Genomic DNA, 26,609 nt, shown 5'->3' with positions numbered 1-26,609 from the left:
TAAATGATAGTGGAAACATCACACTCAAATGACCGTCCAGTACTGCCAAGRGCCTGTTAGCAAGCCTGCTCTAGTTAAATTTTTTTCAGTGATGACCAAAAGAGAGAAAATGGGACACAGAGAGCCTCAGAAACCACACTGACCAAGGGGCAGTGACCTCAGTCCCATGGGCAGTAGCTGGATTTTATCTCCTCTGTTAGTTGGTGGTGTGGGTGCTGTTCCTTCCCACAAAATCCTRTTCGAATCTTCCAAGTCTCCTAAACCCCAAGTTTCTAGTATCTGTGGCACAACACAATTCACAGAGAAGACAAGCAGGAAAAAGCCATTTTGGCTGATGAGACAGGACCTCTGCAGGACACATTTAGAAGGCTGTACCTSACACAGAGCCCAGCAAGAGGATTTCTCATGTTCCCTTTCAGAGAGCACAGATTTGAGCCCAGATCCTTGCACATCATAAGACAGTGGGCTTGTCTCAGGCTCTCCTGTTGAAATGATTTCTGTTTGCATAAATTAATTAAGTACTTTTCTGGACAGGACTACAAATGTGGAGATTCATAGATGAGCTGTGAGAATTACWAAAGGCAATTTGCAGTTAGATTAAGGCAGAGAAAGCTGAAATTGTATGTGCATACCTACCTAGGCACATCTGTCACTGGGAGGCATTTCTCCTTTGAGATAGATAGTGTTAGGAATTTCCATTTAAAGAAATTCAGAAAATAACACCCACAATCCTATTAACATGACAGATACCATCTGAAGGGATTGACCATTCCTGGAAACTAGGCTTTGAAGAAGAACAGGAATGGGTTTATTTCCTCCTTGTTCTACTGTGGTGGGAGGCCTTAGAAAGATGTTAAACAGAGAATCAGACAAGAATATCACAGCAATCTATTCTAGTCTTATCACATATGGTAGAGGATAACAAACAATTCACCTAGTGGCACCTTTCACTCAAGTAAATCCCCACATTTTTTTAACATTTTGTAGATTTTCAGATTTGGAGGATCCTACCTAGTTTACACTCAGAAATATTCCTAGCTACTTTCAGCTTTCCCAGGCAGGCTCCCTTCCCTTCTCTATCTGGCTTCTTCACTTGTTCTTCCAAGATCAATGTTGTTCATCCATTTCTTTGTTAAGGCACTGAAATTTGAAAGAAAACAAGATAAAAGGAAAACTATCCTTGGGTTTGGACTAAGCCAAAGAGAAAACTGAGCAGAGCCTTGCCAGAAATTTTGGACAATTTAAACAGATTACCTAGCTAGAGGCTCAGGGTGCCAAGGAACGTAAATAACATGACTGGCTGGCTACTTTTCAGTTGTCTAAGTTGGATTTATAAATCCCCACATGATAAAGAAAGCATTTTGAAATTTTGGAGGGAAGAATGAACAGAGAACTATTAAAACTAGCCAATTTTTTACACTTTCACAATAGCAAAGGTGTTCAAAGCAGTTACCTTGAATTAAACACCCAAAATGAGTATTGCTTTCAACTCACAAAAACACATCGATCCCAAGGGTGAAGACCAAATCAGCCATGCTATGAACAGAGTGGCAAAACCTCYGAGAATGGTAGATAATCCCAGAAATACATGGATTCTATAAACTCTGCTGACATGTAGCTGGGGCCCAGCAAAGACCATTCTTTGAAAAGGGTCTTCTTAATCTGACAGTCACTATTTTCTTAGTCTGAGAGTCACTAGGGCTTTTTTTTTTGATGGGGGAAAATGATTTTTAATGGCATCCTACACTTTTGGCACCTTCACAGCCATTGTGTGCTCCAGTAGAAGTTCACTTTCCTCTGAAATGAACAATTTGTCTGTTTTTCAAAACTCAGAGGTGGTGTGTAAGAAAAGTTGGTCAATAAGCCACATAACTAAGCCTGACTTTTCCCTTTCCAGTGACAGATGGACTAACTAATGTGGAATTGTCATGGCTACATAACAGCCCCAATGTTCACTAACATTTAACAAAGAGWAAAGAATACTTTATGCCACTGGCTTAATTCCATACTCTCAAGGACAATGAAAGCATGAAGCAAAATTCTCTTATTAATTTCATATGATGATGCCTACTCAARTATCCTCCTTTTCTACTGTGTCTGCAACTCCCCTTGAAATCAACAGGGAATACCTACCTCATAGAAGGCATAGTCAAAATCTCAAGCCAAAATCCATATCCTCCAGTGGGAAATTAACCAGAGATAATTTTGCCCTTAAGTCCTCACATATCCTGGCTTTCTACAACTACAACAGTTTTATGACAAGTAAGGATCTTAATTTCTTCCAAAGAAAAACTTTCAACTGAATTTTAAAGAAAGGGGGAAAATATTAACAAGAAAAGCTCTATGGGAATGAGAAACTGACTAAGTTGAGGCAAATTAGTTAAAGTTAGAAAATAAATAAACCTGAAGCATTCAATTTTTAGACAACTGAACAAAATATACATGCCAAAAGGCAGCGGTTTGAACAGCAGCTTGTGCTGGGACATGCTCAGGAGAAGTTTATTCACATAAGATACGGGATCATCAAGATACTGTGAAACAGGGAAAGATTAACATGCCAGAAGCGTGACAGAATGCAGAACTCTCAGAGATGGGGCACATATTGCCATAAAATAACTGTGTTTCTCAAAAGTAAATAAATATATACAAAATTGATAGTTTCAGCTTTAGTACACAAAATRTGTAGTTAATCAGACACTGGAAGGAACAAAATCCCACAGTTATTACAAAATTATAAAAGTCTCTAAAAGACAGTGCCATTTATGGACACTAGAGGTTACTAGATTGTAACCCAAGAGGAATCTTCTTTTTGTTTTGAATTGGCTGTTTTTGAAGAAAAGAAGCAATTTTTAGGGTTGTACTTGAGCCTGAAGATGACAGTGACCGGATTCAACTTTTTGTTGGCTTTGGTTCCCTGTGCTGTACTGAGCAAACCGTTTACTCTGCCCATGTCTCTTACATGATAATCATAAGTAACATCTAGCTGTGTAACCCTCAGACTGAACTGCAAATTCTTTGGTTGTCATTTACTATCAGTATCAGCCTGGCCTTAATGAAATGCCTCATTTTTGATTTTTCTTAATGCCATACTACCTATAGCTAGAGCAATAACAGTAAGGATAACAATCATGGCATACAGAGGTCTGTAGACTCTCCATCTGTCCAATTCGTTCTTTCACAAAACAAACAAAAAAATGACCAGTCAATTTTCTTGGTAGTATTGTTGTTGTCTACCCTTGAGTAATTAAGGTAATACTAATAACTATGAGTAATCCACAGCCTGTCAATTAAGTAGAAATCCCGTGCTGACAAATTCCCTGTTGGTTCCATTGTGAAATACCAAACAGCATTGGAAACTTCTGCGTAGTTGGATGAAAGTCAGAAAGTTTACAGTTAAACCCAAGGTCCCTGTGAGTGACAAAGAAAACCCCAAAAAAACCCAAAACCCCCAAAACCCACCCACACACACATACAAAAACCCAAAAAACCAAAAAAACAAAAACCAAAAAACCTACCCCCTCCAAAAGAAAAAAACAAAACTTTTTTTTTTTTTTTTTTTTTTGCTTAATCACAGCAAACTGTTGATTGACCTAGGGATTATTGAAGAAAGGAAGGATAAAATCTAATGCAAAATGAGAGGCATATCCCCATTCTTCTCAAACAAAAACCCATCCATCTCTTCAGGCCTTTTCTATCCTTTAATGACTTTCTTATTTACTTAATCTTTGCACTGTAGCCTCATTTTACACCTCTCAGAGCATCCTAACTTCGGAGAAGGTCTTTGTTAGAAAATTGTTTGTCCAACTTTGTTTCAATTCTTTGTTAGAAAACCAGTAAATATCAGAAAAGAATTAGTATGTTCTAAAAAGACCAACATCTGCCTTGGGTTTCAGGTGAATCTGAGTAGCTATTCTGCAAGCCACTCAAGGTTTTGTTGCATTGAGTCCATTTCCTCCCGTCAGCAAATGCCAGGAGCCTGCCTGTTCTGTGGGCAACTTAGTGCTCAGACAAGCACACATTGTGTGCTGAAAGGAGGGAAGGACAAACTTCCCCTCCCTTCTCTAACAGTTGGGACTGAGAGAACATGTCCCCACATCTCTCTCAGAAGCAAAAGCCAGAAGATTGGGCAGTTCCAAGGCAATTGAGGAGAGCTTTTTCAATTATGTAGGACATATGATTTGAGTTAGATCACATAATGTAAACATTGCTAAAATAGAAACTGGAAATTACAATGTTTCATTAAAAATGTGAGTATGAAGTATTGTTAGCACCGTGAGATTTTTCTTTTTGCTTTATTTCACTTTAACTAAATTCAACAAAATCCACCCAGAATGTTTCAACCCCTTTCCTTACAAAATATGTCCACTTTTCCTCTCAGCTCTGTACTCCACTCTGTGGGACCAAATCAGCTTTGTTACACTCAGCGTTATAATTCTATACACATATAATCTGTTACTGATTAATGTAGCACTAGGCAGTGCTCAAAATCCTAGCGCCAGCTGCGCTTCTTTTTTACAAGTGTAAAAGCTCTGTGCAGCCCTACAGGGACTTTCCCCCATGTACAGTTTCCCTACAGAGAATTCTGTGACTTCCAGACAAAGAGAATTTGCTCATCAGCTTGGTTCTAGTTTTTCCTTTAGCTTGGAACAACAGCAAACCATAGACCAACTTCTTCTGGACTTTCTGCTGTTCAGCACTCTGGTCTCAGCCTAAAACCTGGCATGGTAAATTAGAGTGGCCTCAGGGTAGCTGCCACAGGGGCTGGGGGCTGGTTTGGGACACCCACTCTCCACAAAGCTTTATTATTGGTGGTGGCAGTTCCTGGCTGGACAGATGCCAAGGGGATGCTCCTTCCCTATAGATCCTCTCCCTTTCCCTGTTGTTGCGTTCAACCTCTTGCAGCCACTGCTATGCTGTCTAGGTGATGGGTCTAAAGGACTGCAGGATGTTGTCAGGTGAAAGCCAGGGAGGCAGATTTGCTGTAGTTCTGCCTTAAAATCAGGCTGTCTTGTRAGGACACACAGAAAATTCAGGAAAAGGAGGTGCTTGCCTGCTAGGGCAGCATTACCAACCCAAAGAGYAGCTTCCCATTATCTAGAGGAAACAGCAACAGCGTAGATGAAAGCATCCCACGGAGCAGTTGACATAGGGAAGAGCTGCAYAGAACCAGCAGCTCAGGCTGCAAACTTAGCTGGATTTAGAGGCACTATGCCCAGGCAGGATGGGCAAAGGCACCTTACTGACATATCTCCCCTTCTTTCAATAGGCCCAAGGGCCTTACAAACACTAAGGGAAGATGGAGTCCCTCCTTGCTCAGCTGAGAACATAATTTGAAGGCATCCAAGCACCTAAGCTGACAGCCTCCTCCCATCAGGRGGTGCCTTAACTTCAAGCAAGAGCCTGTGGTGCAAAAAGCAAACCAGCAATCTGCATCACAGCAACAYTGCAAACTATTTCAAGAGCCAAAAAGAGAGCCTGGCAATACTTCCCAGACAGCGGAGTTAGATCACACCACTTATTCTGAGAGTAATAACTTCAGGGTTAGTGCCTCTGAGGCATTCCCCACCCCAGTCCTTCTCTGCATGGGAGTGGTGAGTAAAACATCATGAAGAATACATTTCATCTGTAATGATCTGCACATGTGAATGGCATTGAAAATCATGTGGGCACGTTCTGCCTGAGAGAAAAGCAAGCAGGACTTATTATTCTCTGTTCTGGATGAAGTTTAAAAGCTGGTGAATAATCAAGATGCAACTTATCAATTCATTTTCTAATTAGTCAGTCCATTGTGCAAGAAAAGTACAAGATAAAACAAGGAGTTGCTTTCTTTTCTCTACACATATGTGATGCTTATTTTCATCATCATCAAAGAACCTACATCAAAGCTTTCCAAACTCTCCAACAGAACCTCAGAGTGGAACACCTCTCTGAAGGAAAAAATATCCATGTTTCACTCACTCACAATCCACACTCAGTTTTGACTGCAGCAAATTCCCAATGTTTCCATCTTTTCTGAGCAGCAATGAAATTCGTGGACAATTTGAGAAATTTTAACCTGCAACTAGTTCTGTACGAGTGTCAGCTGTGCAGTAATTCATTGTATTTTACTGGAGTAATTCCAGGGAGGCCAAAATATAGTCTCAGGTATGGACTTTAGCTGTTTTCTAAGGAAAGGAGGCAGAGCACAGGTCAGTGTACAGGAAAGGAAAGGAAAAGAAAAGCCATGCCCACCCCRATTCTCTCCAGGCTGGGGCATTGCTCTCATTCTCCTTCAAGCTTCTGCAGTTTCTCATTCATCTCTTACTCTTCAACAGGCAGGTCATTTATTTGTTGCTGCCAACTTGAATAACAACTACTTTCTCAATTTTGAAGGACAGCAATGTCAGAATGCTAAGAAATCACACATTACACCTCCAAAATCACCCAGAATCAAAACAGGAATAACAGYTTTGGGATAAATTTTTCCCTTGTGATGTTCAAACTTTCAGCAAAAACCTTCTCAAACCTAAGAGAGCTAGAAACATCATCAAGAGGCAAGTAGGAGCTCCAGGTGTGCCAGCCARATCTCAGAGTTAATCAGAATCCATTTTTCAGCTTTGTTTGGCTACACTTTTGCTCATGTGTGGATTAGCCAAGGGACACAGAAATGACATAAGCAGAGTTCTGGGTGCTCTGGATGTGCTGAAGCCTAACAGGGACATTTTACAGAGTACCAAAGGCCACTGTTSCTGCGCAGTGTCTAGGCAAGGGCTGTGCTTCTTTTTAAGCATCTTAACAACATCTTGGTCCTGCTTTAAGAGCCTAAGTCCTTAACTGGATATAGGATGCTTGTTTTTCAAGTGACCTGCATTTAGCTGTAGCTTTTTCCTGGCAGTAAGCTGTCTGGCTCACATTCAGTGAGGCTGTGTCAAGCCTCTGTGCTGCTGCATGTGTCTGGTCACAATAATTTGCCAAGTAAASTGCTGAAAAAATGAACGGCAAATTGTAGGCTCATCTCCTTCTGTTGGGATGCTGGCAATGACTGTGTCTGGATCACCCATGTACCTGAGAAGGTACCATGTAAACATGCAGTGGTTTGGTTTGGAATGGACTCTTAAAGCCAATTCAGCCCAACCCCTGCAATAAACAGGAACAGCTTCAAGTATACTCAGGGCCCAGTCCAGCCTAACCTTGAATGTTTCCAGGGTTGAGCATCCACACCACTCTGGGCAACCTGTGTCAGTGTTTTACTCCCCTCTTCCAGTCTAAAACCAYTCCCCTTCTCCTATCATAACAGGCTCTGCTAAAAATTTTGTCCCCATTTTTCTTATAACGCCCCTTCAAATACTGGAATTCTTCTATAAGGCCTCCCCACATCCTTCTCCAGGCTGAACAACCCCAAATTTCTCAGCCTGTCTTCATAGGACAGGTGCTCCAGTCCATCTTTGTGGCCCTGCTCCAGATTTGCTCCAACAGGTCCTCATCTTTTCTGGGGACCCCAGCGTGGCTGCAGCACTGCAGTGGGGTCTCACCAGTGCCGAGCAGAGAGGCACAATCCCCTCCCTCACCCTGCTGCCCACGCTGCCTTGGATGCAGGATGCTTTTGGCTTTCTGAGCTGCAAGCACGCAATGCTGGGTCCTGTCCAGCCTCTCCTCCACCAGCACCCCCAAGTCCTTCTCCCCGGGGCTGCTCTCKATCTGTTCATCCCCCAGCCTGTCTTGATTACCAGGGTTTGTCCTGATCCAGGTGCAKCACCTTGCATTTGGTCTTTTCAAACCTCATAAGGTTCCCAGGGGCCCACTTGGAGTCAGTGYTGATTGCTGATATCTGGCATGTGGACTTCAAATTCGAGTTCTCAGTGAAGCAATTCTTCAAGGCACAAGATCCACATCTGGAGACCTGGATGCATTTTTTTTCCAAGCTCTGGAAGTTTAAAACACTCATGATTTGACTATTAAGGTTTCCAGGGTAGGGCAGCAAGCTAATAGGTATCTCAGAGGAGTTTATTTAGTTATATTTTGTTTGGGTTATTTCTTACAAAAGTTTGACAAAAAGGTTCTTTATTTCAGCTCAGGTCCAATATTTATGATAAAATACCTCAGCTGATTCATGACTGGCAGGAACTGGTTGTCATTGCTGGCACACTCACAAAACAAAACAAGTTTCAACAAGGCAGCCAGTGAATCCAGAAAGCTTCCTTCATCTGCCTGCAACTGGAATTCTGTTTGACGGCTCATTCACCAAAAAGAAAGTTGATTATACCTCYGACGGAGAAAGAGCCTTTAGAGCATTTTAGAGTCCTGCTATGGGCRCTGCTTCCAAAGACACAATTAGAATGTCTCTGTGCTTTGGGATCACTGTGCTATGTTAGCAAGCTGACTAAGAGGAGTCAAATAGAGCAGAGAGGTTGCAATGTGAAATCAGAGGTAAACAGACTGGAAACTGCTTCACATCTGATCAAAAACGGACAGTAATTGGAAACACTAAGCTATGGCTGTATTTCCTCTCACAGGAATTGCAGCAGTTGTRTTTGCGTGGAGCACCAGTGGCATCTAGTGACCATAGCTAGAAGATCACCTGGAATGGATATGAACACAGAAAGCCATGGCACGGACTGAGCCAGGGCACTCATCACTGAGCTGCTGGTGGTGATGGCTGCAAACCCGCCCTAACCTCTAGCAGCAGCATCGCATCTCTGTGTCCAGACAGCAGCACTTTTACAGAAGATGCTATCATGTGTTGCCAACTGCAACAGTGACATCCTCCCCACCTCTGTCACACCAGCCTGGAGGTTCAGCCACAGTGTGGCACAACTTGCCTCTCACACCATGGCAGAAGTGCCTCTGTGGCCACAAATACTTTGTGGAACAAACACTTTCCAATCTGGATGGAAACCAGTGACTCAGCACTGACTAGTGGGGATAGAGAACGTGCCCAGCAACACCAAGTCACCTGGCCCTCTGCCAAGCAGACAATAGTCCCCTTGTTCCCTCTGGAGAAAGGCCTCTTCCCCAAGAGCACTAGAGGCCAGACACTGAACAGTATTGTTGCAGCTGGGTGAAAAGTTTACTAGTGCAGGGGAAACAGTATAAAAATTATCATACACAGTAATTTGGAGTTCAAAAGGGTATTATGTATGTCTGATGTAAGGATAGTAGTGTGGGAACAAGCAGAAGATGATTAGGTTTGCATTTTGGTACAGATAAAACAGAGCAATAGACCTACATTTCATTAAAAAAAAAAAAAAAAAAAAAAAAAAAAAAAAAAAAAAAAAAAAAAAAAAAAAAAAAAAAAAAGAAAAAAAGAAACAAACAGAGTTCCATTAAGAAATGTCATTAGAAGACTAAAAGAAGCTGCAATTATAAGTCACAGTTGTGAAAAAATTTATGCAATTTCTGACACTCTTTTTGGTGTCTGAAGCTACAAGTTGTAAGGCTCCACTCAGCTCTCCTCTCCCTGAGCAGCTGTGGTTGGTTGCTGGTGAACTGTAAATTTTTGGCCTCTCACAGTCTTAACATTGGACTCTTGTGCCTATGCTGGGTGGTCACTAGAGACCTTTCCTACTTTTCCTAAGAATAAAGTTACTTCCATCTTGCTGGCCAAACACCTTCTTTCCACAGTCGTCCTTGTGGTGTGTCTGCACAGACTRGCACCTGCCCTTCACTCTGGGTTTGTATCCATGTGTCACTTAGAGAAGCCACTGCAGCTGTTAGGAAAGGACAGCAAGATGGAGGAACTATCATGGACAGAGCAGCAGGAACAGAGYAACACCGTTTGTGCCCAAAAAGGGCTGAAAAACTGGCTGGGAACTACTGCCCATGAGTCCTTCATCCCTGCCCTGTGTGATGCATGGGATCTGTGTTCTCAGCTGTGTCTGATGCTCTGAGGGCCTGTGAGGTTTTCCAGTCTGTTTCCACCTCCTGCCCTTTTGGAGGATCCCTCCAGTGAGGTCCCAATGGCATTTCCCCTGCAAGGGGACGCCAGTCAGCCTGGAAGGGAGGAATCACTRCAAGGCTGGAAGCTCCAGTGGAGCCCACAGAGGCAATCCAGCACCCAGCAGGAGCCACCATGACAGCTGCTGCTTCAGGCTCACATTTCCTGGTGTTTATTACTCTTTTCGTTCTTGGCCATKTCTCCATTATTATTATTCTTTTCATGTGAAGGAGGAAATTTTGCTTATTATCCTCAGTTTGTGGTCCCTGCTGTGCATACAGCTGCCCAGACCAGCACACCTCTGGTTTGTTGTGGATGAGCTGCTGGCCCAGCCATCCATCCACTTCACCTCTGTGTGATGTACTCAACCAGATGAAACTGGATGACTTCCCCAAGGGAAGGCTGTCTCTGGATGTGCCGTGTTCCTACAGGACTMCATTATTGCTTGTTTCTAACGATTCATTGTCAGAGAAAACACACTGGGCTAAGCCAATCAGCATGGCTATCCTTACATTCCTGAAAATTCTTCTTGAACACAGAGGTAATGAATGCAAGCAAGTGTTGGGAGTTCACAAAGGCAAAATACAAGCCAAACAGAGAGGAATAGTTGCAAAACTGTCGAGTCCCGAGATGCAGAAAGCACCTGCCATTCCTGATGTTGTATTAAAAATTGAGAAACAGATAAAAAAAAAAAACCCATGTCACCAACAAATATAAAATATCAGAAAACCAACAAATTAGAATGAAAAACGAAACACATCCCTGAGAGAAGAACAGACACTTTTAGACGGCTCAGTGTGTAGCAAGCCCTCAGCAGAGGGCTTCCACTGGCATCTCCCTCCTGCCAGGGCTGGAGCAACCACTGGATCACCAAGTGGGTGGACAATACCATCACAGGACGTGTCACCTTGATAGCATGAGGCAAGTCCATGATCACTTTGAACACAGGAAGGATGGGCAGGAAGCAGCATGTCATGGATCTGTTGTTTACAACTAAATAACCTAAAAAGCCACACAGGAATTGAGGAGTTTGCTTTCCCTCAAAACTTGTATTGCTGCCTGGATGGATTGCTCCTTCCTTTCTCTAACCTCTCCATCCATATGTGTCACCTCTCCTGCCATCACCATGCCTACCTGCTTATTTRAGGCAAGCGTGGTTTGATACTGTTTTATCAGAAACATTTGTGGCTCTTTTTAAACCTGCGGTGGGTCAGTAAGTGCTGTGTGCTGCTTGTAGGACAAAGCCCAGCTGAAATGGCATCTTGCAAGCTCAGGAAGGCTGGGCCTGAGCATGGTCTGACCCTGCAAACCACTTCTGTGACCAAAATCATGTCAAATATCTTGTATCTGCCTGTCAGCTGGTGCAGGTCCTGAGGGCTCTTCGGTGGGAAAGGGTGCACAGAAGACCCTTCACACGAGCACCTTCCTGCAGCRCACTGGATTCCCCCTTCCCACAAATGACCCTACAGAGGAGCACACCTTCCCAAAGGATGCCGTTAACACAGAGCTGTTCCAAGGTGTCCAAGCAGCTTCTGGCTGCCTGAGAAAGCAGTCACCTGGCCAGTCCCTGCTGGCTAATGGCACATGGGCTGAGGGTGCTTGTCTGGCATGATGGCACATCTCAAATCACTGGCACAGCTCTGGGACCACCCTCTGCCTTGAATGAATCTTTCACCAATAAAAGTGAGTAAAACTCGAGCAAACAAAGTGTTGACTAGGATAGAGATGCATTTGGATGAATTTTCTCTCTCTTCACACTTCAGTGGAGCTGGTGTCAGATGATAGTGGCTCCCTGCCAACCGTCCAGATGCTACTACTGCCCATGGACAGGCACAAGATAACTCCTTGTGAAGAAGGTCAAGGAAAACAACAATACAGTAAATCACTCACCTTATTTCTGTATGAAAAATTCCACATGCTTTGAAAAACATCTTGTGAAAGTTGGATACAGATTTCAGGTTTTGAATTTTGAAAATCAGCTTTTATCTAAATTGGAAATACCAGTGCAAAAGGGCTGCATTTTACTTTTACATGAAGCAATGTTTTGTTGCCTTTCTGGTAACCACTAAGGTTTTTTTGAATGGAGGCAGGATTTTTGTTAAGTACACAAAATTGAATTTGCACTGTACCTGCAGTTGGAGATGAAATAATTTTCTGACAGCAATTCTGTTAAACTGATCTCTACCATCTGCAATTCTAACTCGCAAAGAATAGACAATTTCAAATTATTTCTGAATAGCTGTGGACCTATTTCCACTTGCAGAACTGTGAATGTCCACAAAATGGAATCAAATGCCTGTCCTTTGAGAGCTTTCATTTGAAGATGGTGAAACATGCTCAGAAGTAAAGATGATCCTCATAAAATATTTTCTGGGGGAAAAAAAAAAAAAGACGGAAGAAATTTTAAAAAACCTCAAGAAACAGAAATGTCATTTGGTCATATGGAAGACAGTATTAGAACAAGGCTCAAGGAAAACAAAATGTTTACAGAGCAGACACCCACCATCATATTTCCCAGCACGCTCAGTGCTGCAATGCCACTCTTCCAAGGACAACTTGCTTCATCACTAGACCTCATTTGCTGAAGGGATTCTTTAAGGGAAAAATAATGGGAAACTTCTCTGGAGTTAACTGGCTCTCTGGACCTCAACCTAATGTTCTGTCTCAGTACTAAGCAATGAAAGTGCCTTTGCCGAATATTCAAYCGTATTTCAGGTAGAGTGAATATCCTTTGAGGTACAGAAATGCACCTTTGAGGTAACTAACACGACATTCTATTTTCTCATCAAGCAGTACTTAAAGAAAACTCCCTGCAGCAAGCATCATCATACAAATGCACCGAGTATCTGTGGTTCCTTCACCTCAGTCCTAACAATCCAAGGCCTGAGTGCATACTCACAGATTTTTACTCATTCTGAATCACTTCAATGTGTTGTTCTTTCCCCAGACCTATATCCATGCATAATTTGCTGATTTTCCACTGCTTATTGAGTAAAATATTGAAAATTCATGCACGTACTCGGACCATTTTAGCAGGTTTTGCAATTTGACAGTCCTTTTATTTGTACTGGTTCAGCAWACAGCCATGTGATAGATACACTGAAGAAAAACTGGGGAGGATGATTCACAGGAAAATTTCTGAGAAGTCCATTTCTTCTAATTTAGTACAAAACATTCACATACAGCCCATAATCATTGACTAAATTCTACGTTATTTTAATTTACTTAGTGTTGTAAGTAATCATTATCGACAATACTACTATAGTCTGGAAATGAGGCAGGGCAAGACCTGATCTACATCTGTTTTCTATTTATAGTGTTCATACTTGTATATTATTTTATATGCATACATTTATATGAAACAGCAGCAAAATAAAACTGTCCCCACAACAATGAACAGGGTATACTGTACAGCTTATAAGTTATGGTACACAGTAAAACTGGTGTCACATACTATAGGTTATGGAATACATTAATAAACAGACAATGATATATTAATTTGCAAATTTAACAATGAATTTTAAAAAGTAAGTAGGATACTACATACAATGGGGCTGATTCATCATTACTTATTTTACACCAGTTTAAAACATTGGCCTTTCACGCCACAGGAAACTTGGAATCAAGGTAATGAACCGCAGTCAGTACATACCATTTGACAGAGATGCAATGATTTGAGAGCAACCTGAATTTCTTGGAGTTTGAGTACTTGATTTTGCAACCATGAATGATCTATGTTTAGCTTCTCTGCCTGCCTCTGTTATATAGATATATAAAATTACTTGTCTTACGGTATTCATCAGCTTTGCTTTTTGATTTGGAAATAAATACTCAGTTTATCACTTTGCCATTGTTCTTTCACCCCACAAAGGTACCAAGACATGGAAGCCCAAGGATCCATCCCACTAACATAGTGGCCGATGTGCTGGCTTTTAATGGGAAGTGGCACTCTAAGTATCTAATCACTCTATTTATAGACTTTAAACCCCTAAACTACTTTGGAACATCAATATATTTTACCTATTGCTAAGCTGGCAAATATTATTTAACTACAAATCTAATCTAGATAATAGCTTTTAAATCCATTGAAGCCAAGATGCGTCAGAATAATAATCATACAACTACACAAAGAGTTGTACCTAATTCCTAATTTTACAGTGCTGCAACTCTCCAGCAGTAAGTAACAGAAATGAATGTATGTACACACGTAACAGAGAAGTAGCAAACCCGTGTTGTGGATGGACTTATGTCTGCTGTTCTCATGCTCAATGATTAGGTTGCTCTTAAAAATAGTGTCAGCAGAGAATTTCTGTGGCAAGACAAGCACAAAATGCTGCTCAAGAATATCTGAAGCCAGATGTCACAAAGTGACACTTGATTGCTAGGGCTGCTTGTGCTTCTGTTAGTCATGGCTTCTCCAGCTACTCCTGGAGTATGATGATGAGGTCTAACAGGGAAGCTGCTTAACAGTCACAAAAACTGTTACACCTGTCTGCTGCACCGGACAATTTGTCCTTTGAGCTCAGAAAGACAGRAGGCAGCTATGGGGGGCTGAGGGGTTAAAGGCAGCTGGTGATTTATGTCTGAGTTAGACTTCAAGAAATAGTATGCTTCACATTGCAAATTAATGTTTATTTCACACAGGACCATCAGAATCAACAAAAGGGTGCCAGAGTGCATGTTCACTAATCTATTCTATAACAACATGAAAACACAATTTTCAAAGACACTTATTTATATAGCTGGTAATCACTTYTGTCCTCATTACTTAATTAGCAATTAGAAATGCTTTGGGACACATACACATGCACACATTAAAAAAAAAGGCAATACAAATTCTTTYGTTGCTGTCAGAAATAGCAAGTACCAGGTAGTACATCATCGTTTCCTGGTCCCACTGTTGCCACTGGCAGATTTATTGAAACTTCTGCTCATTTGTGGAAAGTGAACAGTTGGTGTTCTTTCAGTGGGGCCATATAGCCCTAAATTCCTGGCTGTAGCTGACTTTCGAAGAGGCTTGACACTGGGAAAAGGATTGAAGACTTGTGACTTTGGGTTCCCAGACTGGGGCGATTTAGCCAGGTTTCCACTGTCCCTGGATGAAGTGGAAGACTCTGATAAACGTGGCTGACTGGACTGAGGGGATGTTGGCTCCACATCAGTTTGGGTATCTGAAGTGAGTTCCAATGCCTCCAGTTTTAGCTGAACCACAGACATGTTTGTACTGCTGTCCACAGAGGCTGGCTCAGATGACTGCTGCTCAGCTTCCCAAGTAGTCCTGTCATCCAAACCACCTCCTTCTCTTTCTCCAAAGTCAGAACGTTTGGAAGTCTCCTCCTTTGCACCAGGACTATTGGTTTTACAGCTCTCACTCTGCTCATCTATCAGTCCTACGGTATCCCCATAGCCCAGCTGGCCTTTGGCCCTAGCAATATTCTTCCGATGAACTCGTATGTGAGTGCGCCACGGAGAGTTCAGTTTTGTTTTAAGATCTTCTTGGGGAATGGGAGACATCTTCCCTGTAGCATGACTTGGGATGTGAATAACAGCATTTTTGAGAGACTTGTTATTCAATTTCATCTTCTTTCCTAAAAGGAGGTGGTTTATCACTGGGGAATGGTTTACCTGAGAAGGGAGAAGGCTGGTAACTGGCCCCTTGTCTGAAAGAAAGCATTTAAAAGAAACACAGTATTGTTAAAGAACAAAACAAACTAATGTTCCAAGGATCCACCACTAAATTTGATACCTTTCTTGAGGTATAGCAAAGGTTTGAAGGACTGAATGTATTTTTTAAAAAACCAACCCAAGCTTGAAAATCATCACTGAATTTCACTTATGTCTTGGAGTCAAACACATAGTACCTTCTATATACAGATTTTCTGTCCTCCCTCACTCCTTTGCCACAAGTACTTACGGGTAAGTCCTGAGCTAGGAACACCATAAAAATAAATAATTTTTAGAAGTAGCTTCTTGATTTTTGGAATTGCAAAACTGACAGTTTAACASTAATACTGACTTCTGATCTTTCCCCTCTCTTTCATTTCTCCASCAACAGCAAGAAGCAATTCAGTTGTCATATATGCCTCTCCACGAGGCTTGTGTGACTGGAAAATGGAAAATTAACTGAAGTACTTTTAATAGACAAACCACATCTTATTAAGCCAGAGGAGTAGACTCAGAATTAGTGATTGGATGGCAGTTTGATTAAATGACAAACCCAGCCCTGCATCATTAGTAAGATTAGAAAGATTTGTGTTTGGAAGGTAGGGGTTGGCATCCTTGGGAATCAACGTTTTACTGTTTGCACTGTTTCTGCTGGCTACAGCCTTTGCTCAAAGCAAGTATTTTACTAACATAAAAAAAAAAAAATCCTTCCAAATCATGTAAATTAAAAATTGCAGCTCCATGCATTCCAATGGTCCCACTAGCACAGGTTTAGGCAATCTAGAAACGAAATAAAAATTGTCCGCGGTGACCCATTTGCATGATTCCTTCCTTCCACTTAGAAGGATGACACCTAAGTGGGGAGGAATGAGTGTGTGCACTATGTTCAGCTTGTACTCCCAGTAAAACCTTCAGCTGTGCATTCCATGCCAACCCCTGCACTGGTGAGTCTGACAATCAGGGAGACAGATTCCACAGCAAGGATTGCTAAATAAGAGACTGATGTGTCAGTCCTCACAACAGTATCATTATGGCTAGGGAAACTGCCAATCACAATGGAACATCTTAGCCAGTTCTTTCAGTTGCATAATTTGCCCATGCCCAGATGAATTCAGAAGAGTTTGGCTAACACGGAGCAGCWAGGAATCTATCTGCCACATGATCTAAAGCATCCTCATCTCTTCACTTTTTCCAGTGCATCAGTATGTCAATTCCAAGAATGCCAACGATTTAAAGTTTTTAATCAGAGAGATCAACACAATGCACCCAAGTAGCAAAGCCACTTTTAAATACCATTGTTTAGTTGGTCCCTGGGACCTAAAAAAACCCCAGGGTCATCATCTTCAGATCCTGACAAAAGAAGAAAAAATATCACAACGTTGTTTTCTGTCTGTATGAAGTGGTACCCACTTTACTAATGTGGGTGTTCCATYACTCTTTCTAGTTTTGTCTATTTAGTTAAATGTAAAAGGACGTCATTTAGCTTGCCTCCATTGATAAAGTTAGTTTGTAATAAATCAGCAAATGAAGCATGTTTCGATATGTTACCTGCTCTGATATACACATGGTGAACCTGCTGTTGCTGCTTCTTCTTTATCCTGGAATATTGCTTTTTCAGTGCATTAATATCAGTGGTCATACGCTCCATCATCATGCTGTTAAAAGCAGTGTGATAGTCACTTCTGCAAGAGTCTATTGCTCCTGGACTTAATTCCGCAATGTTACTGGAACCAAGACTTTGTTCTTCATTCTGATCTGTAGAAGGAGGGAATAAAAATGGAAGTGAGGAGTAAACTGGCGTATTCAAGAGTTCCACAGATTATTTCCAAAGGAAACCTGTGTCCAATTCCTAGAATCTTAYTTAACTGCAGTCTTTAAAAATTTAYAATATGTATATTTAACKAAGATGTGCTATTTACAATAAAGAGTATTATAAAARGTACTACTGCTTAAGAATAGTAAGGGTTTGAGGGCAGGTTAAAGACTACAAAAGTCAGTTAACACGGCAATGCACTGTTATATGCACAGTTCTTCAAATATCTAAAAGTACATCATGCCACCACTGAAGTAATTCAATAACAGGTCATTAAAGATACTCAGTTGTCACAGAGGCCAACAATTCAAGTTATAAAATATATTACAGTCAAGCAGGTATGAGATTAAACAACCAGCCTCGTGCTACCAGCAAGAAACATCAAGAAACAGAACAYCACAGGGAGAAAGCTGCTAGTAGCAACAAAAGGGACAGGCTCAGAGCAGCTGAGGATCAGACAACTTGAGAGTGTCTCTGATCAACAGCTGCAGAGCAACAGCAGCAGGGCAATTTATTTTCACAGCTGTTTCTGATACACCACCGACCTGACACTCCAGGGTCAGGGGGATAATTATTTTTCAAGGAATGTTTATTTGTCTTTGGCTTAGTCTGCAACAGCAGTTTGATGTCCTGACAAAGTGCTAGTTTAAAGCAGTAGGCAGAGTCCCTCAGGAAGGGAAAAACAAAACACCACAGCAATTGAGAGGAAAATTGCAGCTTACAGGTCCCAGCAAAATCAAGACACAAGAATGATGAAGCATAAATGGCAACTGCCACATCAGTCTGGGGTTTTTTGAGGGTAAGGTGGAGGTGAGTTGYAAATAGGAAAGGCCATCTCTATTTAAGATATTGCAAAATCACTGTTGATCCAGTACTATTTCATAAAGGCTGCTGCAAGTTAACAAATGCTCTTTGCTTTTCCTGTATGGACCGGCATTTTATACTGCTTGTGGTATACTGCTTGAGCTGGCACAGGTGTACATACAATACTGTCAAGAAATTTTATTTCCATGTGGAAGGGTTTGAAAAATAGTGACATATTGTCAGAACACCCTAAACCATACCAATTTTTCCCTAATGTGAACATATCCAAAACATACAACAATTTAAAGGGTTGGCCAAAAGGGCAGTGAATCATGTGCAGTATTCACTCACTGCTGAAAGGTTCCAATATTAACCATGCACATGCAAATAAAGATCACTTATGACAGGTACACCCTTCAGAAAATGCTGACTACCTAACAGCTGTATCAGAAATACGCATGGATTTAGGGCAGACTTATTTACCCATACGTTTCTTTTTTCGTGCGTGGGCAACACTATGGGGCTGCTTTGTTAACCATTACTGTAGCCAAATCTTTAACTCACAAATCCTTGATATCATTTAGTGTGCACCTACAGCCTTCCAACCTGGCTTTGAAGACATCTTCATGGAGTGCAGAGCAAGTCATTTGGTACCTGTTGTAAACTTTACAAGCATAGAAGACACATTTTCTATAGCAGTTTTCACAGACAGAGCTACAGACAATTTCAACAAGGTCATACAGATTTGTTTTCCAAAATTAACAAAATCCCTTTTACCTTTAATCTGTTTTTGGTATTTTTGGAGCTCTGGTGCCAAAAACCCACTTAATGGTCCGAGACAACCAATTGCATTAGCAATTGAGTCTTCATCATCTAAGTCATTCTCTTCATCACTGTCTCTGGTTCTGCCTAACCTTCTGTCAAAAGAAGAGAAGTAAGGAAGATATATTCTTAAATGTGAGCGTTACCAAGCATATTTATAGTTTTTAGAAGTATACAAAGGWGGATTCCACCTGCCTTTTCACCATCTGTGGAGGGTACACAATAACTATACACCATAAGCAATGCATTTCAAACTTACCCTGAGAATGAAGTTGATTTTACTGCTGCAGGGAAAGGAGTAATATTGTATGTGTATTTCTCCCTTAATTCTGCCAGTTGTGGGAAAGGAAATTGAGCCATGGTGTAAACAGTCTAGGGGAAAGAAAAAAAAAAAAAAGAAGCAACTTTTAAAATGTATGCTTTAACTAACAGTCTCMCAGAAGATTTTTCCATGAACAGACTTTCAGTCTTACAGGATTAAAGGCTGCACATTCTTGCACATTCACATGTTATAGGAAAAAGGTCTAGTTTTATGATTCAGTCAGTATTTCCTGTAAGAAAAAAGACTGACTCACTAGAAAAATATAGTTCAGTCAAAAAATAAAGAAAAAAAGAAACTGATAATATAAGCTGTAGGATCCTTTTCAACTCCTATACTCATTTAATAATTACTGTCAATCCCTCCTTGCTAGTACACTGGAAATCCTCCTCCATTTRTGATTTCACTTACATGAATGCATCATTTAGGATTTGGGGATCTTTCCAGAAGACCTATATTTTTGCTCAAGAATTCAATTAAGTATTAGCATTAGCATAGATAGGAAGGGTCAGATCCTCACTTGATGTGAACTGTTATATGATTCATTATTGTACCTAAAAAGCTTCAGGGCTTGTGTGATGGAAATCACATCAACACAAAAATTATAGCTAAAGAGGGAGGATCCAACATTATCCAAGTTTTCTTCCCTCACTTTCTAGTTTTGATTGCTGTTTTGTGGGCTGGCTTTCAGGGTAAAGGTGGAGTTTAGTGGGGATAGCTGATTTTCTGAAACAAAGTCATTGAAATGCTAGTAGATTTTATTTACTTCAATACTCAGAGTTTATGTAGATACATAATTGCAAACATATTTCCTTTCAGCACTATTTTTGCTGTAAGCCACCATCCAACCTGACATAAAGATAGATCATATTCATTGCAATACCACTGCTGATTTGTTTCTACCTACTTTAGTTGCCTTTTTTCCCTGCTTTTGTTAGCTATTCAGAACTTTCAAATAACTGCCAAATAATTCATTAGCAGTCTCCATGCCAGAAGAAAAAAAAAGAAAACCAGATATAATTTGCCATAGTTCCTCTGAAATATTAAAGCTTTTCCACATCCTGGAAATTAAATATGTTTTGAAAGAAAGCAACAAAAAAATTTCTCATTATCTATGGCAGGAAATCTTCACTTACATATTTTTTTCCTGTKCTATTAAGTCAGTGACATTTTCATCTGAAGGCAAATGACCTCAATTAAGATGAAAGGAAATTCAGAATAGTTTCTACACAATCCATTCTTAAACCATGCCCTGTCTAGGCTAAATACACCAAGGAAAATTGCAAACATGAATYCAGTACGAGAGATTTCCTGACATAAGGGGGAAAAAAGTTTCCCTAACTGCACTGATGAAAGCACTGAGGAGCAGGAAGGACACTCCTGTCTGAATCAGACAAAGGGCAATAGTGCACCTCAACAGGCTTCTGTGTGAGAATGCTTTTAAGTGCTAACCATGCACAGACTAAGGAAAGGAAGATACTTTCAAAATCCAGAGCATGAACTGAAGTTTTGCCACACCATTAAACAACAATGCTACYGTGAAAGAAAACTATTCTCCAGGGCCTGACCAGTGATTTCCCGTCAGTCTACCAGACAAAGGAATTTTATGATCTGGAGAAAGACCTACCTCCAGCCCAACACGTCTGCCTGCTTGTTTGATCTCCACCATACTTTCCCGTTAGGTTTGTTTTCCCCATATGTTTTAACTCTCCCCAGGGGTTTGTCTGGAATTTATTTCTACTCTTTATGTCAACGTCCTTTTCAGGTAACTTGTTCCATATGCTAGTTACCCTTTGAGTGAAACAGTCRACTCAGAGTCCTCCATTTACTTTTTGCACCTACTGTTTTGGATTACGCTTTTTGCTTTTGCCTGTCTCCAATCCATGTCTCTGCCAGATCGTCTACAATGCCTTTCATTTACCATACATATTTTTAGCTTAATAATTGTTATCAGATTATAAGTGTAGGCCTCACCACCTGGCTAAGAGACCCACAAAACAGATTTTATGCCAGTGCATAAAATTTCAACTGGAAATTTTAAAAAGYATTGTCAACCAACAGCTGTGATATCCTCCCAGCCACACTTCAGAGTCAGAGCAGTATTTTTCCAGTTTTTACACAGCCTGGGATGCCATTTGGTTAATTCTGGTGAACTGTCCCATAAAATAGCCTACACACACAAAGCATGATGCAGCCAAACTTAGCATCTTATTTATGGCCATAAAGGACAGATCCTGTAAACAAGAAAAGAGACAWGGGAAAAAACACTCTATTCTCACCTTAAACCATTTGACAAACCTTTGCCTTGCCCTAAAAATGCAAAGCCATCTACACCCTCAGAAGAACACCATAAGGGAGGTGAAGGGCTGTGGCCTCCAAACAGTGTAAACCATTTTGCAGACAACTTATCAACCACACTTATCCCAACAGCTGCCCCTTACTGGCTTAAGGCTCTTCTTTTTACTTTGACTAAGCAAAAAAAAAGCAAAAGCAAAAGCAAAAAGAAATCCAAAAAGAAAACAAAGTGCTACTCAAGTAGAAAGTTAACAGTGAACACCATCAAATCAGGGTAACTGCCTAGGGAGATAGTACCACAGAAGAGTTAAACCCTTTTCCCCTCCATTCCAGTAAATACCAAGGGATCCCTCTCCTCCAGCTGCCTTCTCATCTCCTCTGCGCTGCAATGTTTGTGGGTGCACAAACTGAGTTACTTATAAAAACGGTTGCTTTCTGAGAAGACATGAAAGAACAGACTCAGTCTAGCACACTCTGTTTAGAATACCTGCAGACACCTAGTGTACAATGYTCTGTCTCTATATTGGAACCAATACATACCCAGTCGAGAATCTGATGTGCACAGCACTTACCCTTTATTCACCCCCATTGTTCAGCTAAAAAAGGAGGAAACTGTAGACTGGCTTGCTCCTCCAATACCTCTGTGCTCTCCTCAGTAAAATGTTAAGAACTCTCACCACACAAGGGCTAAATCTCCAAAAGCTTTAAGGCTTCCATCCTAGCCATAGGTACTGTCTGCATGGGAGGGATAAACTTGCAGCAACAATACATGCTAGTGGAGAGAATGAGGGCACGAGTCCCCAGTTCTGCTTTAGACCTCTGCTCTGTCAACACCTCCCTTGAAGGATCAGTTGTACCTCCCTCCTCTAACTCCCAAGCCTTTTACAGCACTATTTGTCTTCCAGTGATTGAGAAGAGCATGTTACTCTTCACTGGGCAAATATAGGTATCATGCAAGTCTAAAGAAAAGTGAGATGATTGCCACCAGCAAGCTCTACTGAAATGTGTACAGAAGGCAGAATAGCATATTAATCCTTTCCCACAGTAGGATACTAATTCTTGAGCCTTCTTGTAAAAAGTATTAGATGTAAATTCATCATTCTGATTTTAATTGGGGGAAAAGAAAAAAAAAAAAACCAAAAAACAAAGCATCTCTGGATGACTCCTCTGAAAAAGCTTAAAGCAATTTGAAAACCAGCATGTTCAAGCATCCTGGATCTTTTCATTAATGGAAAGGTTGATATTCCTTAATTTTTCTTCTCCAACCTGATACATGGTACCACTTTTATGCCATAATGGTAAACTCTTGTAGTGCCTCATTCTTTCCACTTAGGGTAAAGAAGGCCTAGAGTGAAGATCTCAGAGACAGCTACACTGCCAGTGGCCATTTTGATTTGTATTCTATGCAAACTATATTACGGTTTCTTCAAAGGACACATATAAACCAGATACACTCTCTGAGAGGACACATATAAACCAGATACACTCCTCTTCCATACGCAGAACTTCAACCTAACACACTCTCAATGTCAATGGCAATGCCATCCTACCTTAACAGGCCTGGCAGTACCACAAAATATACACATACACTACGAATACACACACGTATTGCACTAAGTACTCTATTTTTGCTGAAGCACAAAAACATTGCTAATTTGTTACTATTTGTAATTGCAATAGTTAAAAACAAAAAAGGTCCCTCCACCCCTCCAACCAGTATCTTCTACGACACATAGCATCAAAGAAAGAAATCCACCAAGTCACAAAAGACCACTTCAGCTCCCAAAATTTTTCTTATTCACAAATGCCATATCTTGATTTTGTACCACACTGGAGACCAGGAATTGAAACACAGTGAGAAGATGTCAGCTTGTGCTGCCTTCCTTACATAAACTCAGTATCTGAACTGTCTTGTGAGGAACCTTAACACATTTTTAAAAAGCATGTGAGTACTTCTGACCAGCTGCATTTCCATTTTTGAAGCAAAACAAAGCCATAACACTCCTCCCATTCCTAGACGTTCCTCATCAGACAAAATAACAATAACCAAAATAATAAAACTGAAAATAATCCTTTACTTCAGAGCAGTACTTTACCAGACTAGATAAGTGTATTTTAACAGTCTTCCAACAATAGGTAATAGCAGTCACCTGCTAACGAYCATTATTGTAACCATCATTATATGAAGCCTTGCTTCATAGACTGACTTTTTTCCCTCCCCCAAGACAGATACAAAATATYAGGTGAATTATGTCCTCTGTGCTTACACCCATTTAATCACTATGCTCTAACTCATCAAAAGGAAAGTTCCAGAACTGTAGCACAAAGTTCTTATAAAAATCTAAGTCGACAACACCATTAAAATATCACAAGAATAAGTAAGTGTAAATAAATAAATTGCATCTGCAATTCTAAAGGTCCTTTTCTTTCCCAGAACAATGTGGGTCTTTATTCTCATACAATGACGTATGCTCTGAGAATTCAGGGACTGCGATTATCTACAAATGTCTTTGTTTATAGTACACTACTGACTGTTCATAGCTTTTTTTAAATCACGAAGGATTTTTTATACACTTCTCACTTTATAAATTCTGATTTCCCACAGTGTCAGCAGAATGAAAATGACACAGTGTAATAAATAACTGAACATAAAAAAAGGCAAAAGAACCCTAAAAATGGTGATTTCTGAAAGATTCTACACCTTGCTTGTGTAAATCCAACTGGGCATTATATCACAAAAGATTTTCAGCTGTCAACATAGAATCAATTTTTGTTAAATGAAGGCTAGTGATTTTCTCTATTTCATRTATAAAATAAGATTGTAGCTCCAGCTGCAGGTCATCCACTTGTTTCATTGACATGCTAGCTAAACCCAATTGTCTGAAACGTTTATTCTTGAGAGAATTTAGGTTTCTGCAGTATCTGAATAAAAATGTAATTTCTTAGAAATTAACACCTGAAGAAATCAACACAGAAAACACAAAAAATAATTGTGTTACAATTACTCACCTGCATAAGTTCATTGCTGTCAATCAGACTGTCTTCAAGCATCTCCTGTGTCAGCTTGCCCATAGTACTGTAAAACTCATCTGCAGTTTCACAACACTCAATTTGCCTATATCAAAATACATGTTGGTTTTTWTTTTACTTTGACATATGATCATACATGTTCAAAGCAAAACTGATTTTCTTATCATTATAAAAAATGCATTTCCATTGGACAGCTAAACTTCAAAGTTTATTTGCAATTCTGCCTAAACTTCCCAATAATAAAACTGTGCACATAACACTGGAAAAGCTGAAGCAGTAAAAGGATGCACTAAGTACAGCTTACTGTCCTGACTCCTCATGRTAACAGATTCATGTATCTCCAGACAAGCTACTACCTCCACCCCTTTCACCTCTACAGCACTAGAATTAATAAATTTCGTCTCCTGCTAGCACAAGGGAGTTCTCTCATCCGCTCAGAAAGGGAACATAAGGATTTTTTGATTGCCTCATCATCCATTYGTCAGCATGTACCAAATGGCCAAATTCACCAGCTGAACTTTCTTTTTGTCAGACAGGACAGAAACCTTTCACTGGTCAGAAACCATTCCTGTAGAATAAAGTAGGTATAGGTGCAGTGATACATGTCATTGTGTTCAAAAAGAACTAAGCTAACATAATGTAGAATAAARGAAACTTCACTCATCATATTTGTGAATGCTATTGCTAAATTAGAGATGAGGACTGTTTTGGTTTTGGTTGGTTGTTTGCTTTGTTTGTCTTCTTTTGGGGAGGGGGTTCAATTGGATATTTTTTCCACACTTCTCTTTAAATTTCTAAAAACCCAGAGCCCTTCTAAAAACACAGTGTGTCATCTAGAGGAAGAGAAATATGAGTAACATGCTTTTGTGAGCTGGTGTTCTACATATATCAGGGTCAGCTACTAAATATCTTTCCTGTCAAATGAAAAATTTGTTTTACTTCTATCCCAAAGAAGTGCATTGATGGCTACATATTGTAGCCTCTCCTCTAAAATACAGATGCTAGAATGATGAAGAGAAATACACTGACTTTTTTTCTCAACCAATCGAAGAAGCAGCTTCCCTTGATCTTCARCATCTGCACAGAACTACGAAAATCCTACTGAACTCTTAACATAGTTTAAACAATGATTATGTGGCTAAAAAAAATTGGTGGAAACAATGGGTACATAGCCAATTATCACAAACTTACTGTTTACCTGCCCTGATATCTCAGTGTCTCATGACCTCCACATACTGCTTTCTCCACAGCACCGATATTTAACCTTCCCATTCTTTCAGTCTCCCTCAAACAGAAGTATGATTGAGCCACCCATATTTTAAAAATGCACTTCTCACCCTATTTTCATTTTGACAATGAGTCTTGAGAAGTATGAAGATCATGAGACTATGATCACTCTTTCAGGCGCTGCTTCTTTAAACCCATCCTGTTCTAGTTCTAACTGTGAACAGTGTGATTTTTCTTTTCTCCACATTCTTCCAGCAAAAACAGTGCTCATTTTTTTACCAGTCCTCCCCAGACACAATAGTTACAAAATGTTCAGTGTGCTCAGCTTATTCTCTTGGACACATTCTTATATATTTCTTGCSTCTGTTCCTTTCAATTTTTTAAAACATGTTTAATTTTGTTTTGAGCTTTACAGTAAAATCTTTAAAGTAGTAACTTCCTTTTTCATCATGTTATGAGTCGTAACATTCACAATTCCAGTGCACAAAGATCCACTCTAATAGAACCTTTTACCTAAAGCACTATGTGATGACGTATAGCTTAGTTCTAACGCAAATGATTCATGCAGGTTTCATTCATGAACTGATTTTAAAAAATCTCTCAGGAAATTATTATTCTAATTATTATTCTTGAGATTAAAAATTAAATGTACTAAACAAAGCCTTTTACAATGCTGCTGGCCTGCACTTTTTATTTATTAATAAATCAAAATGGAAATTAAA

General features: G+C 40.2%; 1 protein-coding gene across 4 annotated transcripts in view; it reads right to left on the bottom strand.

Annotated features, from left to right (window-relative positions):
- Nucleotides 1-12,931: 12,931 nt before the first annotated feature.
- TBC1D30 (TBC1 domain family member 30) overlaps nt 12,932-26,609 on the bottom strand; it is a 52,625-nt gene continuing 38,947 nt past the window's right edge. For 2 of the 4 annotated variants that reach the window (XM_057377161.1, XM_057377145.1), the window contains exons 9-14: nt 24,640-24,745; nt 19,276-19,388; nt 18,972-19,111; nt 17,126-17,332; nt 16,871-16,927; nt 12,932-15,573 (exon numbers count right to left, since the gene is read on the bottom strand). In XM_057377161.1, the coding sequence (XP_057233144.1) occupies nt 14,792-15,573; nt 16,871-16,927; nt 17,126-17,332; nt 18,972-19,111; nt 19,276-19,388; nt 24,640-24,745 (1,405 nt within the window). In that variant the 3' untranslated portion in view covers nt 12,932-14,791. The remainder of the gene's footprint in view (nt 15,574-16,870; nt 16,928-17,125; nt 17,333-18,971; nt 19,112-19,275; nt 19,389-24,639; nt 24,746-26,609) is intronic. The other 2 variants (XM_057377153.1, XM_057377167.1) reach the window with 1 other exon arrangement.

Source organism: Malurus melanocephalus, unplaced genomic scaffold (genome assembly GCF_030028575.1).
Source record: "Malurus melanocephalus ecotype Western Australia unplaced genomic scaffold, MMel_1.1 scaffold_10, whole genome shotgun sequence".
Lineage (NCBI taxonomy): Eukaryota > Metazoa > Chordata > Aves > Passeriformes > Maluridae > Malurus > Malurus melanocephalus.
The sequence above is the reverse complement of the archived record's forward strand: the minus strand, read 5'-3'. Positions and strand labels throughout refer to the sequence as shown.